Genomic DNA, 13,649 nt, shown 5'->3' with positions numbered 1-13,649 from the left:
CTAAACCTCTCCACTCAATAATATCATGGATGGGCTTCAACCTCAACTCCACTTTCCCACCCATAGATTTATTAGTATCTATGGCCCCTAGTTTTCGACTTCCTACAAGTGGAGACATTTTCTCTATGTCTACCCTGTCAAACCCTTATGATAATTTTAAATTCCTCTATCAGCTCACCCCTCAGCCTTCTCTTTTCCAGACAAAGGTGCCCCCGCCTGTTCAGTTTTTCCCGATGGGCAGAACTTCTCAGTTCTGTTATCATCATTTTTTTTTTTGCAACCTCTCCAGTGCCTCGATATCCTTTTTATAATATGGAGGCCAGAACTGTACGCAGTGCTCCAAGTGTGGTCTAACCATTGTATATGGAGGCCAGAACTGTACGCAGTGCTCCAAGTGTGGTCTAACCCAGGTATATGGAGACCAGAACTGTGCACGGTGCTCCCAGTGTGGTCTAACCCAGGTATATGGAGACCAGAACTGTGTACGGTGCTCCAAGTGTGTTCTACCCAAGGTATATGGAGACCAGAACTGTACGCAGTGCTCCAAGTGTGGTCTAACCCAGGTATATGGAGACCAGAACTGTGCACGGTGCTCCCAGTGTGTTCTACCCAAGGTATATGGAGACCAGAACTGTACGCAGTGCTCCAAGTGTGGTCTAACCCAGGTATATGGAGACCAGAACTGTGCACGGTGCTCCCAGTGTGTTCTACCCAAGGTATATGGAGACCAGAACTGTACGCAGTGCTCCAAGTGTGGTCTAACCCAGGGTTCTACACATGTTTAACATAATGTCTCTGCTTTTCAATTCTATCCCTCTGGAAGTGAAGCCCAGAGCCTGGTGTCACAGTCTTGTTACGCTTGCTGCAGTCAGTCAGCGGATTTCTCACCTTCCTTCCCCAGCAGGAAGGAGTAGAAGCAGAGATGATTGACGCTGAGGTAAACCCACCCTTGGCGAGGAACTCTGCCCTTCCAGTAACTGCAGGAATAATAATTCACCAACTTCTCCACTTCCGGCATTCCAAACAGCTTCCCCATTTTCAACTCTGCCTCTTTGAACTTTCCGGAATCTTCATCCTCCTTCGCCTCCTTGTTCTTGTTTTCCTCAGCCAGGATTCCCTGAAAGAGAAAACCAGAGTCGAAGGTTGATGGGAGATCTTATCGAGGTGCTGAAGGTGATTAAACGAGTTGATGGGGTAGATAGAGACTATTCCCTCGGGTGGGGGAGTCCACTTTAACATGAGAGCCCAGCCGTTCAGGGTGATGTCAGGAAGCACGTCTTCACACGAAGGGTGCTGGGAATTCACAACAACAACCTGCATTTATATAGCGCCTTTAACATAGTGAAACGCCCCAAGGTGCTTCACAGGGGTATCATGAGACAAACAATTTCACACCGAACTGCATAAGGAGAAATTAGGGCAGGTGACCAAAAGCTTGGTCAAAGAGGGAGGTTTTAAGGAGCATCTTAAAGGAGGAGAGAGGTGGAGAGGTTTAGGGAGGGAGTTCCAGGCAACAGAAGGCACGGCCACCGATGGTGGAGTGATTATAATCAGGGATGCTCAGGAGGGCAGAATTAGAGGAACGCAGACATCTCGGGGGGTTGTGGGGCTGGAGGAGACTATAGAGATAGGGAGGGGGCGAGGGCCATGAATGAGAATTTTGAAATCGAGGCGCTACTTAACTGGGAGCCAATATAGGTCAGTGAGCACAGGGGGTGATGGGTGAGCGGGACTTGGTGCGAGTTAGGACACGGGACACAGGGTGTGATGAGTGAGCGGGTCTTGGTGCAAGTTAGGACACTGGGGCAGCGAGCACAGGGGGTGATGGGTGAGCAGGACTCGGTGCGAATTAGGACACGGGGCAGTGAGCACAGGGGGTGATGGGTGAACAGGACTCGGTGCGAATTAGGACACAGGGGCAGCGAGCACAGGGGGTGATGGGTGAACGGGACTGGGTGCAAGTTAGAACACGGACAGCGAGCACAAGGGGTGATGGGTGAACGGTACTGGGTGCAAGTTAGGACACGGACAGCGAGCACAAGGGGTGATGGGTGAACGGGACTGGGTGCAAGTTAGAACACGGACAGCGAGCACAAGGGGTGATGGGTGAACGGTACTGGGTGCAAGTTAGGACACGGGGCAGCGAGCACAAGGGGTGATGGGTGAACGGTACTGGGTGCAAGTTAGGACACGGACAGCGAGCACAAGGGGTGATGGGTGAACGGGACTGGGTGCAAGTTAGGACACGGACAGCGAGCACAAGGGGTGATGGGTGAACGGTACTGGGTCCGAGTTAGGACACGGGGCAGCCGAGTTTTGGATCATCTCTCGTTTACGTAGGGTAGAATGTGCGAAGCCAGCCAAGAGAGCTGGAATAGTCAAGTCTTGAGGTATGAGAGCTCCAGCAGCAGATGGAGCAGAAACATATAAAATTCTGACGGGGTTAGACAGGTTAGATGCAGGAAGAATGTTCCCAATGTTGGGGAAGTCCAGAACCAGGGGTCACAGTCTGAGGATAAGGGGTAAGCCATTTAGGACCGAGATGCGGAGGAACTTCTTCACCCAGAGAGTGGTGAACCTGTGGAATTCTCTACCACAGAAAGTTGTTGAGGCCAATTCACTAAATATATTCAAAAAGGAGTTAGATGTAGTCCTTACTACTTGGGGGATCAAGGGGTATGGTGAGAAAGCAGGAATGGGGTACTGAAGTTGAATGTTCAGCCATGAACTCATTGAATGGCGGTGCAGGCTAGAAGGGCCGAATGGCCTACTCCTGCACCTATTTTCTATGTTTTCTATGTTTCTATGAGCTGAGGCAGGGGTGGATATTGCGGAGGTGGAAACAGGCGGTCTTGGTTATGCTGCGGATATGTGGTCGATAGCTCATGTCAGGGTCAAATATGTCACCAAGGTTGCGAACAGTCTGGTTCAGCATCAGACAGGAGAGGGGGAGAGGGATGGAGTCGGTGGTTGGGGAACAGAGTTTGTGGCGGAGACCGAAAACATAAAAATTCAAGAACATAAGAAATAGGAGCAGGAGTCGGCCATTCGGCCTCTCGAGCCTGCTCCACCATTCAATAAGATCATGGCTGATCTGATCAGCTCCACTTCCCTGCCCGCTCCCCATAACCCTTTACTCCCTTATCGCTCAAAAATCTGTCTATCTCTGTCTTAAATATATTCAATGACCCAGCCTCCACAGCTCTCTGGGGCAGAGAATTCCACAGATTTACAACCCTCTGAGAGAAGAAATTCCTCCTCATCTCAGTTTTAAATGGGCGGCCCCTTATTCAGAGACTATGTCCCCTAGTTTTAGTTTCCCCTATGAGTGGAAACATCCTCTCTGCATCCACCTTGTCGAGCCCCCTCATTATCTTACAAGTTTCGATAAGATCACCTCTCATTCTTCTGAACTCCAATGAGTATAGGCCCAACCTACTCAACCTATCTTCATAAATCAACCCCCTCATCCCCGGAATCAAATAAAATTTGACACCGAGCACGTATGGCGATATTAGGACAGGTGAACGTACATAAACTTGGTCAAAGAGGTAGGTTTTAAAGATTGTCTTATGTTCTTAGCAGGTTGAGAAAGTAGTTAAAAAAGCTTATGAGCTTCATGAATAGAGGCACAGAGTACAAAAGCAAGGAGGTTATGATGAACCTGTATAAATCACTGGTTAGGCCCCAGCTGGAGTATTGTGTCCAATTCTGGGCCCCGCACTGTAGGAAGGATGTGAAGGCCTTAGAGAGGGTGCAGCAGAGATTTACGAGAATGGTTCCAGGGATGAGGGACTTCAGTGACGTGGATAGACTGGAGAAGCTGGGGTTGTTCTCCTTGGAGCAGAGAAGGTTGAGAGGAGATTTGATCGAGGTGTTCAAAATCATGAGGGGTCTGGACAGAGTAGATAGAGAGAGAAACTGTTCCCATTGGTGGAAGGGTCGGGAACCAGGGGACACAGATTTAAGGCAAATGGCAGAAGAACCAAAGGCAACACGAGGATGAAACGTGTTTACGCAGCGAGTGGTGAGGATCTGGAATGTGCTGCCTGAGAGGGTGGTGGAGGCAGACTCAATCGTGGCTTTCAAAATAAATTGGATAAGTAGCTGAAGGAAAACAATTGCAGGGCTACGGGGAAAGGGCGGGGGGAGGGGGACTGGCTGAGGTGGTCTTGCAGAGAGCCGGCACGGGCTGGACGGGCCGAATGGCCTCCTGTGCTGTAACCGTTCTGTGATTCTAACACTCCTGTGAAGTGCCTTGGGTCGTTTTACTACATCAAAGGCGCTATATAAATGAAAGTTGCTGTTGCTTGGCTCGCCAGGTAAGCAGCAGTTATTTCACACCAGCTCGGCTGCAATTGTGTAAACTTGTCCATCGCAGTCCTGGGATGCGCAGAGGTGAGTTTAACTCGGTCAGCTCGCGGTCAGGATCCCAATAGCACAGCGGGCGGCGCAGTGCCTCACTGAGCCACGAGAGCCGGTGGGCCCAGGCCGCGATTTTAACAACCGGCGGGTTCCCCGCTCAGGCCTGGGTTAAAATTACAGTCGGGTCTCAGTGGTGTCATCGGGCTGCACCGTGCCCATGCAAAGAAGGACCCTGTTGGCTCGGGGCGCCTGTCTTTGCTGCCTGCTCAGGAGAGTGGGTTAAAATTGCGATCGTGGCAGCTTTTCCGGACAGGCAAGAGCCAGGGGCGATATTAACTGCCCGCCCCGCCAGGTCTCTGCTGAGCGAGTGGGGTTAAAATTACTCCCCCGACCCCTGCACCTCCCGAGCTTCACATTAACTATTTGGGCACTGACCTGGACTTTGCCCTTGATGAAGGTCGTCACATCCTCTTCATTCTCGAACACCGACAGCGTCTGCAGGAGATTGACCTCCAGCCATTCCCAGTGTCCTGTGATCTCCCTCCTGGAGGTACCTACACCACGGGGCAACATACACAAAGCAAGATCCAAATCACTCCTCTCCATCGATAAGCAAACGGCAAACTACAGGAAAAGAACCCGGGGAGACACGAGGGGATTAACTTGTTTACGCAGCGAGTTGTTGTGATTGGCAACGCGCTGTCTGAAAGGGCGGTGGGAGCAGATTCAATGGTAACTTTCGAACCGGGAATTGGATAAATACTCGAAGGGGAACATTTGCCGGGCTATGGGGAAAGAGCTGGGGGAGTGGGCCTGATTGGATAGTTTGACCAGAGTCGGCACAGGAACGATGGGCCGAATGGTCTCTTTCTGTGCCGTATGGTTCTATGATTCGAAGAGTAACGTGATGATGGGGGGAGGTGGGGGGGTGTTGCTGGTCAGCTGATGGTGTCACGGAGGAGTTGCTGGAATTTCCGCTGGGAGGAGTAACTGGATGCCCCCATTCCCACAAGGCTTCTGCCAAAGTCACGGGATCAGCTCCACGGAAATTCTTCTCCACTTCATTCACCGCAAAGCTCCCCAGTGAACGGGAAATGGGCTGTGGAAGCAGACAGAACACATGGCTGCAAGGGCAACTGGATGCAGATAGAATCACAGAACCATATAGTAACAGGAGGAGGCCATTGGGCCCATCGAGCCTGTGCCGGCTCTGTGACAGAGCGATCCAATCAGTCCCACTCCCCCCGCTCTCTCCCCACAGCCCGGCTAATGTTTCCTGTTCAACTATTTATCCAATTCCCGGTTTGAAAGTTACTATTGAATCTGCTCCCACCGCCCTTTCAGGCAGCGCGTTCCCGATCACAACAACTCGCTGCGTAAACACATTCTCCCCATCTCCCTCTCGGGTTCTTTGCCAATCACCTTCAATCTGTGTCCCTCTGGTTACCCAGCCTCCTGCCCCTGGGAACAGTTTCCCCCCTATTGTGTGTCCTAACTCGCACCGAGTCCCACTCACCCATCACCCCCTGTGCTCACTGCCCCGTGTCCTAACTCGCACCAAGTCCCGCTCACCCATCACCCCCTGTGCTCACTGCCCCGTGTCCTAACTCGCATCGAGTCCCACTCACCCATCACCCCCTGTGCTCACTGCCCCGTGTCCTAACTCGCACCGAGTCCCGCTCACCCATCACCCCCTGTGCTCACTGCCCCGTGTCCTAACTCGCACCAAGTCCCGCTCACCCATCACCCCCTGTGCTCACTGCCCCGTGTCCTAACTCGCATCGAGTCCCGCTCACCCATCACCCCCTGTGATCACTGACCCGTGTCCTAACTCGCACCGAGTCCCACTCACCCATCACCCCCTGTGCTCACTGCCCCGTGTCCTAACTCGCACCAAGTCCCACTCACCTATCACCCACTGTGCTCACTGCCCCGTGTCCTAACTCGCACCAAGTCCCGCTCACCCATCACCCCCTGTGCTCACTGCCCCGTGTCCTAACTCACACCAAGTCCCGCTCACCCATCGCCCCCTGTGCTCACTGCCCCGTGTCCTAACTCGCACCAAGTCCCGCTCACCCATCACCCCCTGTGATCACTGACCCACATTGGCTCCCGGTTAAGCAACACCTCGATTTCAAAATTCTCCTCCTTATTTTCAAATCCCTCCATGGCCCTTGCCCCTCCCTATCTCGGTAATCTCCTCCAGCCCCAGAAACCCCCTCCCTCTCCCCCCGCAACCCCCTGAGATGTCTGCGCTCCTCTAATTCTGTCCCCCTGACCATCCCTGATTATAATCGCTCCACCATTGGAGGCCGTGCCTTCTGTTGCCTGGGCCCCAAGCTCTGGAACTCTCTGTCTAAACCTCTCTGCCTCTCTGCCTCTCCTCCTTTAAGAAGCTCTTTGAACAAGCTTTTGGTCACCTGCCCTAATTTCTCCTTATGTGGCTCAGTGTCAAATGTTTTCATGTCATAACCCTCCTGTGAAGCGTCTTGGGACGTTTCACTCCGTTAAGGGCGCTATATAAATACAAGTTGTTGTTGTAATTGACTACCAAAACCTGCCGATATTATTCAACCCCTCACCACGGGGCCGTTACACAGCACTGACTTACACTGAAACAGTAAGTAGGGCCTTGTTACGCTCCAAACTACAAAGTACCCGACACTTTCAACTTTCACCCCCACTGTGGTGCGGCAGTCAAGCCCCGATCTTTAAAGCTGGACCTCATTTTCTGACGACACCTCCTACTTTACATCTGTTCCACTGACACAAACCTTCTGAGCATCGCGAGTGTTGTTAATGGAAGGCAGAGTCGCCCACAGGAACAGGAGGAGGCCATTCAGCCCCTCGAGCCTGTTACACAGGAACAGGAGGAGGCCATTCAGCCCCTCGAGCTTGTTACACAGGAACAGGAGGAGGCCATTCAGCCCCTCGAGCTTGTTACATAGGAACAGGAGGAGGCCATCAGCCCCTCGAGTCTGTTACACAGGAACAGGAGGAGGCCATTCAGCCCCTCGAGCCTGTTACACAGGAACAGGAGGAGGCCATTCAGCCCCTCGAGTCTGTTACACAGGAACAGGAGGAGGCCATTCAGCCCCTCGAGCCTGTTACACAGGAACAGGAGGAGGCCCATTCAGCCCCTCGAGTCTGTTACACAGGAACAGGAGGAGGCCCATTCAGCCCCTCGAGCCTCTTACACAGGAACAGGAGGAGGCCATTCAGCTCCTTGAGCCTGTTACACAGGAACAGGAGGAGGCCCATTCAGCCCCTCGAGTCTGTTACACAGGAACAGGAGGAGGCCATTCAGCCCCTCGAGCCTGTTACACAGGAACAGGAGGAGGCCATTCAGCCCCTCGAGCCTGTTACACAGGAACAGGAGGAGGCCATTCAGCCCCTCGAGCCTGTTACACAGGAACAGGAGGAGGCCATTCAGCCCCTCGAGCCTGTTACACAGGAACAGGAGGAGGCCATTCAGCCCCTCGAGCCTGTTACACAGGAACAGGGGGAGGCCATTCAGCCCCTCGAGTCTGTTACACAGGAACAGGAGGAGGCCATTCAGCCCCTCGAGTCTGTTACACAGGAACAGGAGGAGGCCATTCAGCCCCTCGAGTCTGTTACACAGGAACAGGAGGAGGTCTATTCAGCCCCTCGAGTCTGTTACACAGGAACAGGAGGAGGCCATTCAGCCCCTCGAGCCTGTTACACAGGAACAGGAGGAGGCCATCAGCCCCTCGAGTCTGTTACACAGGAACAGGAGGAGGCCATTCAGCCCCTCGAGTCTGTTACACAGGAACAGGAGGAGGCCATTCAGCCCCTCGAGCCTGTTACACAGGAACAGGAGGAGGCCATCAGCCCCTCGAGTCTGTTACACAGGAACAGGAGGAGGCCATTCAGCCCCTCGAGCCTGTTACACAGGAACAGGAGCAGGCCCATTCAGCCCCTCGAGTCTGTTACACAGGAACAGGAGGAGGCCATTCAGCCCCTCGAGCCTGTTACACAGGAACAGGAGGAGGCCCATTCAGCCCCTCGAGCCTGTTACATAGGAACAGGAGGAGGCCATTCAGCCCCTCGAGCCTGTTCCCTCATTCAGTTAGATCACGGCTGATCTATATCTCAACTCCATCTACCCGCCTTGGTTCTATAACCTTTAATACCCATCTAAAATCTACCGATTTATGTCTTGAAAGCTCCAATTGACCCCCGGCCTCGACAGCTTTTTGGGAGAGAGAGTTCCATATTCCCAGCACCCTTTGTGTGAAGAAGTGCTTCCTGGCAACACCCTGAACGGCCGGGCTCTAATTTTAAGGTGACGCCCCCTTGTTCTGGATTCCCCCCATCAGAGGAAATCTTTTGTCTCTATCTACCCTTTAATCATGTTACTAAACACCCCAATTAGATCACCCGTTAACCTTCTAAACTGGAGGGAATACAAGCCTGTTCCAGTTCGGGAAAATCGCATCAGCACCACTACACAAGGGCTGGGACCAAGGGTCCCTTTAATGTTTTTGGGTGCTCTGGCCCTTTAAGGGGCTGCACGGCCCATTGAGAATTCCGCACATGCACGGTTTTTCCCAGTTAAATGCCTGTGAGAATACAAGAACATAAGAAATAGGAGCAGGAGTCGGCAATTCTGCCCCTCGAGCCTGCTCCGCCATTTAATAAGATCGTGGCTAATCTTCTGCCTCAACTCCACTTTCCCGGCGATCTCCCTATCCCTCGATTCCCTTTAATATCCCAAAAATATTGAGCCAGGTGCACGGGGCATGCAGAGTGCTACACGGCTTAAAGGAAAGATTCGTGAGGATGGTATAAAACCCCCAGCTCAGCATTCCGATCACGCACTCGCCCAATCTGCAGAACTGTGGGATCTTGCTGTTCTTTATTTTGGGTGCTGCGACGTGCTGGGTCAGGAGAGGGTCCACGCTCGCACTTACCACACGCAATTGTCCAGTACACCTGGGAGTCCTGGGTCTGATGGAGTATCCGATAGGGGGCGACCCTCGCACTGGAGTCCAGCACGACATCCAGGGTCCCCACGAGCAGCCCTGCCAAAGGAGAAAACGGGGAAATCATCCCAGAGCAAACGGGGAGTACAAAAGCAGGGAAGTCTTGCTACAGCTATACAGAGTGTTGGTGAGGCCACACCTGGAGTACTGCGTGCAGTTTTGGTTTCCATATTTACAAAAGGATATACTTGCTTTGGAGGCAGTTCAGAGAAGGTTCACTCAGTTGATTCCGGAGATGAGGGGGTTGACTTATGAGGGAAGGTTGAGGAGGTTGGGCCTCTACTCATTGGATTTCAGAAGAATGAGAGGTGATCTTATCGAAACGTATAAGACTATGAGGGGGCTTGACAAGGTGGATGCAGAGAGGATGTTTCCACTGATGGGGGAGACTAGAACTAGAGGGCATAATCTTAGAATAAGGGGCCACCCATTTAAAACTGAGATGAGGAGAAATTTCTTCTCTGAGGGTTGTAAATCTGTGGAATTCGCTGCCTCAGAGAGCTGTGGAAGCCGGGACATTGAATAAATTTAAGACAGAAATGGACAGTTTCTTAACCGATAAGGGAATAAGGGGTTATGGGGAGCGGGCGGGGAAGTGGAGCTGAGTCCATGATCGGATCAGCCATGATCTCATTGAATGACGGAGCAGGCTCGAGGGGCCGAATGGCCGACTCCTGCACCTATTTCTTATGTTCTTATGAGAAAACGGGGAAATAATCTGCGAGAAAACAGGTAGGCAGATAATCCGAAAGTCAGCTGCCAGTTTTCAATAACTCCCCAGCACACATTAAAAAAATCCACCCACAGGCATCTTCCACCCTTCAGGATGTAGTTCGGGATCTGGAATATTAGGTCCTTCATTGAAATACCTGGGGACTCATCCCTTTTTGGCGTGGAAGCAAGTCATCCTCGATACGAGGGACTGCCAATGAAAATTGGATCACAATATTACCAACGGGACTTGGGCTAGTTCTGTGGGTCCAACACACACACAGTGTTCGTGTAACGTAACCAAACAGGGTTGCGTGAGCGTACTGGTTATGTCGAAGACCACCTTGAGATTTTTAATTGAGTTTTTTTAATAATCTGGAAATAAAAAGTTGGTCTCAGATTGCGGTAAAAACCCACCCGGGTCACTGACATCCCTTTAGGGAAGCAAACCTGCCGTCCTTACCCGGGCTCGGCCTATAGGTGACTCCCGTCCCACACCAACGTGGTTGACCCTTAACCTCCCTTTGAAGTGTCCAAGCGAGACCCTCGGTTTGTGTCAAACCCACTCCCAGCGGCCCCACCCCCACCTTCTCAGGGCAACTGGGGGGCAATAAATGACTGCCCTGGAGCGACTCCCACACCCTGGAAACGGTTGTGGATTCCAGTCCCACTCCAGAGAATTTAGCACACAATCCTGGGCAACACTCCCAGTGCAGGACTGAGGGAGCGCTGTACCGTCAGGGGGATAAATATTGGCCAGGACACTGGGGAGAACTCCCCTGCTCTTATTTGAAATAGTGCCATGGGATCTTTCACATCCACCTGAGAGAGCAGACGGGGCCCCGGTTTAACGTCTCATCCGAAAGACAGCACCTCCGACAGTGCGGCACTCCTTCAGTACTGCCCCTCCGACAGTGCAGCACTCCCTCAGTACTGCCCCTCCGACAGTGCGGCGCTTCCTCAGTACTGCCCCTCCGACAGTGCAGTGCTCCCTCAGTACTGCCCCTCCGACAGTGCAGCACTCCCTCAGTACTGCCCCTCCGACAGTGCAGTGCTCCCTCAGTACTGCTCCTCCAACAGTGCAGCACTCCCTCAGTACTGCCCCTCCGACAGTGCAGCGCTCCCTCAGTACTGCCCCTCCGACAGTGTGGCACTCCCTCCGTACTGCCCCTCCGACAGTGTGGCACTCCCTCAGTACTGCCCCTCCGACAGTGTGGCACTCCCTCCGTATTGCCCCTCCGACAGTGTGGCACTCCCTCACTACTGCCCCTCCGACAGTACAGCGCTCCCTCAGTACTGCCCCTCCGACAGTGTGGCACTCCCTCCGTACTGCCCCTCCGACAGTGTGGCACTCCCTCCGTATTGCCCCTCCGACAGTGTGGCACTCCCTCACTACTGCACTGGGTGTACCAGCCTAGATTTCTGAGCTGAAGCCTGTGGGGTGGGACTTGAATCGACAAGCTCCTGACTCCGAGGTGAGAGAGAGTGCTGCCCCCTAAGCCTGGGCTGACATGGAATGCAAGACTTTCTTTCGATTCCCATCCTCCATGGATCAGTGCGCCCCAAAAAACATACGCCCGAGTCACAGACCTCCTGGCTGTTGCTGACACAGAATGGCTCCTGTGTGCATCGCCATAACAACACTGCAGAAGTCATTCATTGTGTGAAGCTCTGCAGGGAGACGATAATGGAGCAGTGTAAACAGCAAGTTAATTCTCATTTTGGTTGTGTTGAAGAATCAGTGAAATTGTGACAAAATGGGCAGAGATTCAACGCAGGCAAGAACCCGCACTTCACAAACTAACCAAGTCGCTGCCTCCCTCAGTCCAGGCTCGCCGAGGTACACTACCCACACCCTATCAATAAAGGCTGGACAGGCTGGAGCTCTTCCCTCGAGTGAGGAGAAGGCGGAGGGGTGACCTGATGGAGGTCTTTGAGATTATGAAAGGGTTTGAGAGGAGAGACAACAACAACTTACATCTAGACGGCGCCTTTAGTGTAGCAAAAGGGAGAATGTTTCCACGTGTGGGGGAGACCAGGACTAGGGACCATCAATATCAGACAGTCAGTAATAAACCCAATGGGGAATTCAGGAGAAACTTCTTTACCCAGAGAGCGGTGAGAATGTGGAACTCGCTGCCACAGGGAGGGGTTGAGGCGAATAGTATCGATGTATTTAAGGGGAAGCTGGATAAAGACATGAGGGACAAAGGAATAGAAGGATATGAAGATATAAAGGGGGGAGTGGGACAGACTGGATCGCTCTTCGAAAGAGCAGCCGAAGACTCGATGGGCTGAATGGCCTCCTTCTATGCTGTGCTATTTTATATATATATATATATATGTTGAACTCTTCATTACTGAGCCACAGCCCTCTGGGGCAGACAATTCCAAAGATTCACCACCCTCTGAGCGAAGAAATTCCTCCTCATCTCAGTCCTCAATGGCCGACCCCTTATCCTGAGACTGTGAGCCCTGGTTCTAGACTCCCCAGCCCCGGGGGAAACATCCTCCCTGCATCTACCCTGTCAATCCCCCTCAGAATGTTGTATGTTTCAATGAGATCACCTCTCATTCTTCTAAACTTGAGCCCGAAACCTTCTGACACAGAGGTGAGAGTGCGAGCCGCTGAGACACAGCTGACAGGTATTAGCTCAACTGCTGGGCCAATGGTTGGCAGAATGGAGATATGAAAAATGACACGTTTTCCAGATTGAGCAGCGGCAAACCCCAGTGACAGGAAGCCTTGTGCAAGGGCTGAAAGTAATGGTTTGGAGAAATGATGAAATTATCGAAGTGAAATTCATCACTTGTAACGTACTGCTTACGGTTAATTATGGAGACCTTTCAGTCGTGTGTGGTATCTGTGACGTCACAGATTAGAGATGTGACAGGTGTTTAAGTGAGTGTAGGGACGGGGAAAGGAGGGGGACGGGGGAACAGAACAGAAGGGAAGGTTATGATAGGCTGGAAATCTGCCATTCCCGTTTACACCCTCTCTAGACACATCTTTTGTTTCTTAACTTGTCCCATTACCATCTCCTTTTGCCTCGCTGTACAATCAGTTCCACTCCCCACTCTTTCCCCACAGCCCTGCATTTGTTAATCCTTTTCAAGCATTTATCCAGTTCCCTTTTGAAAGTTACATAGAAACATAGAAAATAGGTGCAGGAGTAGGACATTCGGCCCTTCAAGCCTGCACCACCATTCAATGAGTTCATGGCTGAACATTCAACTTCAGTACCTCATTCCTGCTTTCTCGCCATACCCCTTGAAGCCCCCTAGTAGTAAGGACTACATCTAACTCCTTTTTGAATATATTTAGTGAATTGGCCTCAACAACTTTCTGTGGTAGAGAATTCCACAGGTTCACCACTCTCTGGGTGAAGAAGTTTCTCCTCATCTCGGTCCTAAATGGCTTACCCCTTATCCTTAGACTGTGACCGCTGGTTCTGGACTTCCCCAACATTGGGAACATTCTTCCTGCATTTAACCTGGCTAAACCCGTCAGAATTTTAAACGTTTCTATGAGATCCCCTCTCATTCTTCTGAACTCCTGTGAATACA

General features: G+C 52.0%; 1 protein-coding gene across 2 annotated transcripts in view; it reads right to left on the bottom strand.

Moving 5' to 3' along the window:
* The window catches only part of LOC139262814 (TBC1 domain family member 9B), a 112,656-nt gene that overhangs the window by 88,238 nt on the left and 10,769 nt on the right, over positions 1-13,649 (bottom strand). For both annotated transcript variants that reach the window (XM_070877973.1, XM_070877974.1), the window contains exons 2-4: positions 9,300-9,410; positions 4,801-4,919; positions 889-1,117 (exon numbers count right to left, since the gene is read on the bottom strand). In XM_070877973.1, the coding sequence (XP_070734074.1) occupies positions 889-1,117; positions 4,801-4,919; positions 9,300-9,410 (459 nt within the window). The remainder of the gene's footprint in view (positions 1-888; positions 1,118-4,800; positions 4,920-9,299; positions 9,411-13,649) is intronic.

This window comes from Pristiophorus japonicus, chromosome 4 (assembly GCF_044704955.1).
Source record: "Pristiophorus japonicus isolate sPriJap1 chromosome 4, sPriJap1.hap1, whole genome shotgun sequence".
Classification (NCBI taxonomy): Eukaryota; Metazoa; Chordata; class Chondrichthyes; family Pristiophoridae; genus Pristiophorus; species Pristiophorus japonicus.
The sequence above is the reverse complement of the archived record's forward strand: the minus strand, read 5'-3'. Positions and strand labels throughout refer to the sequence as shown.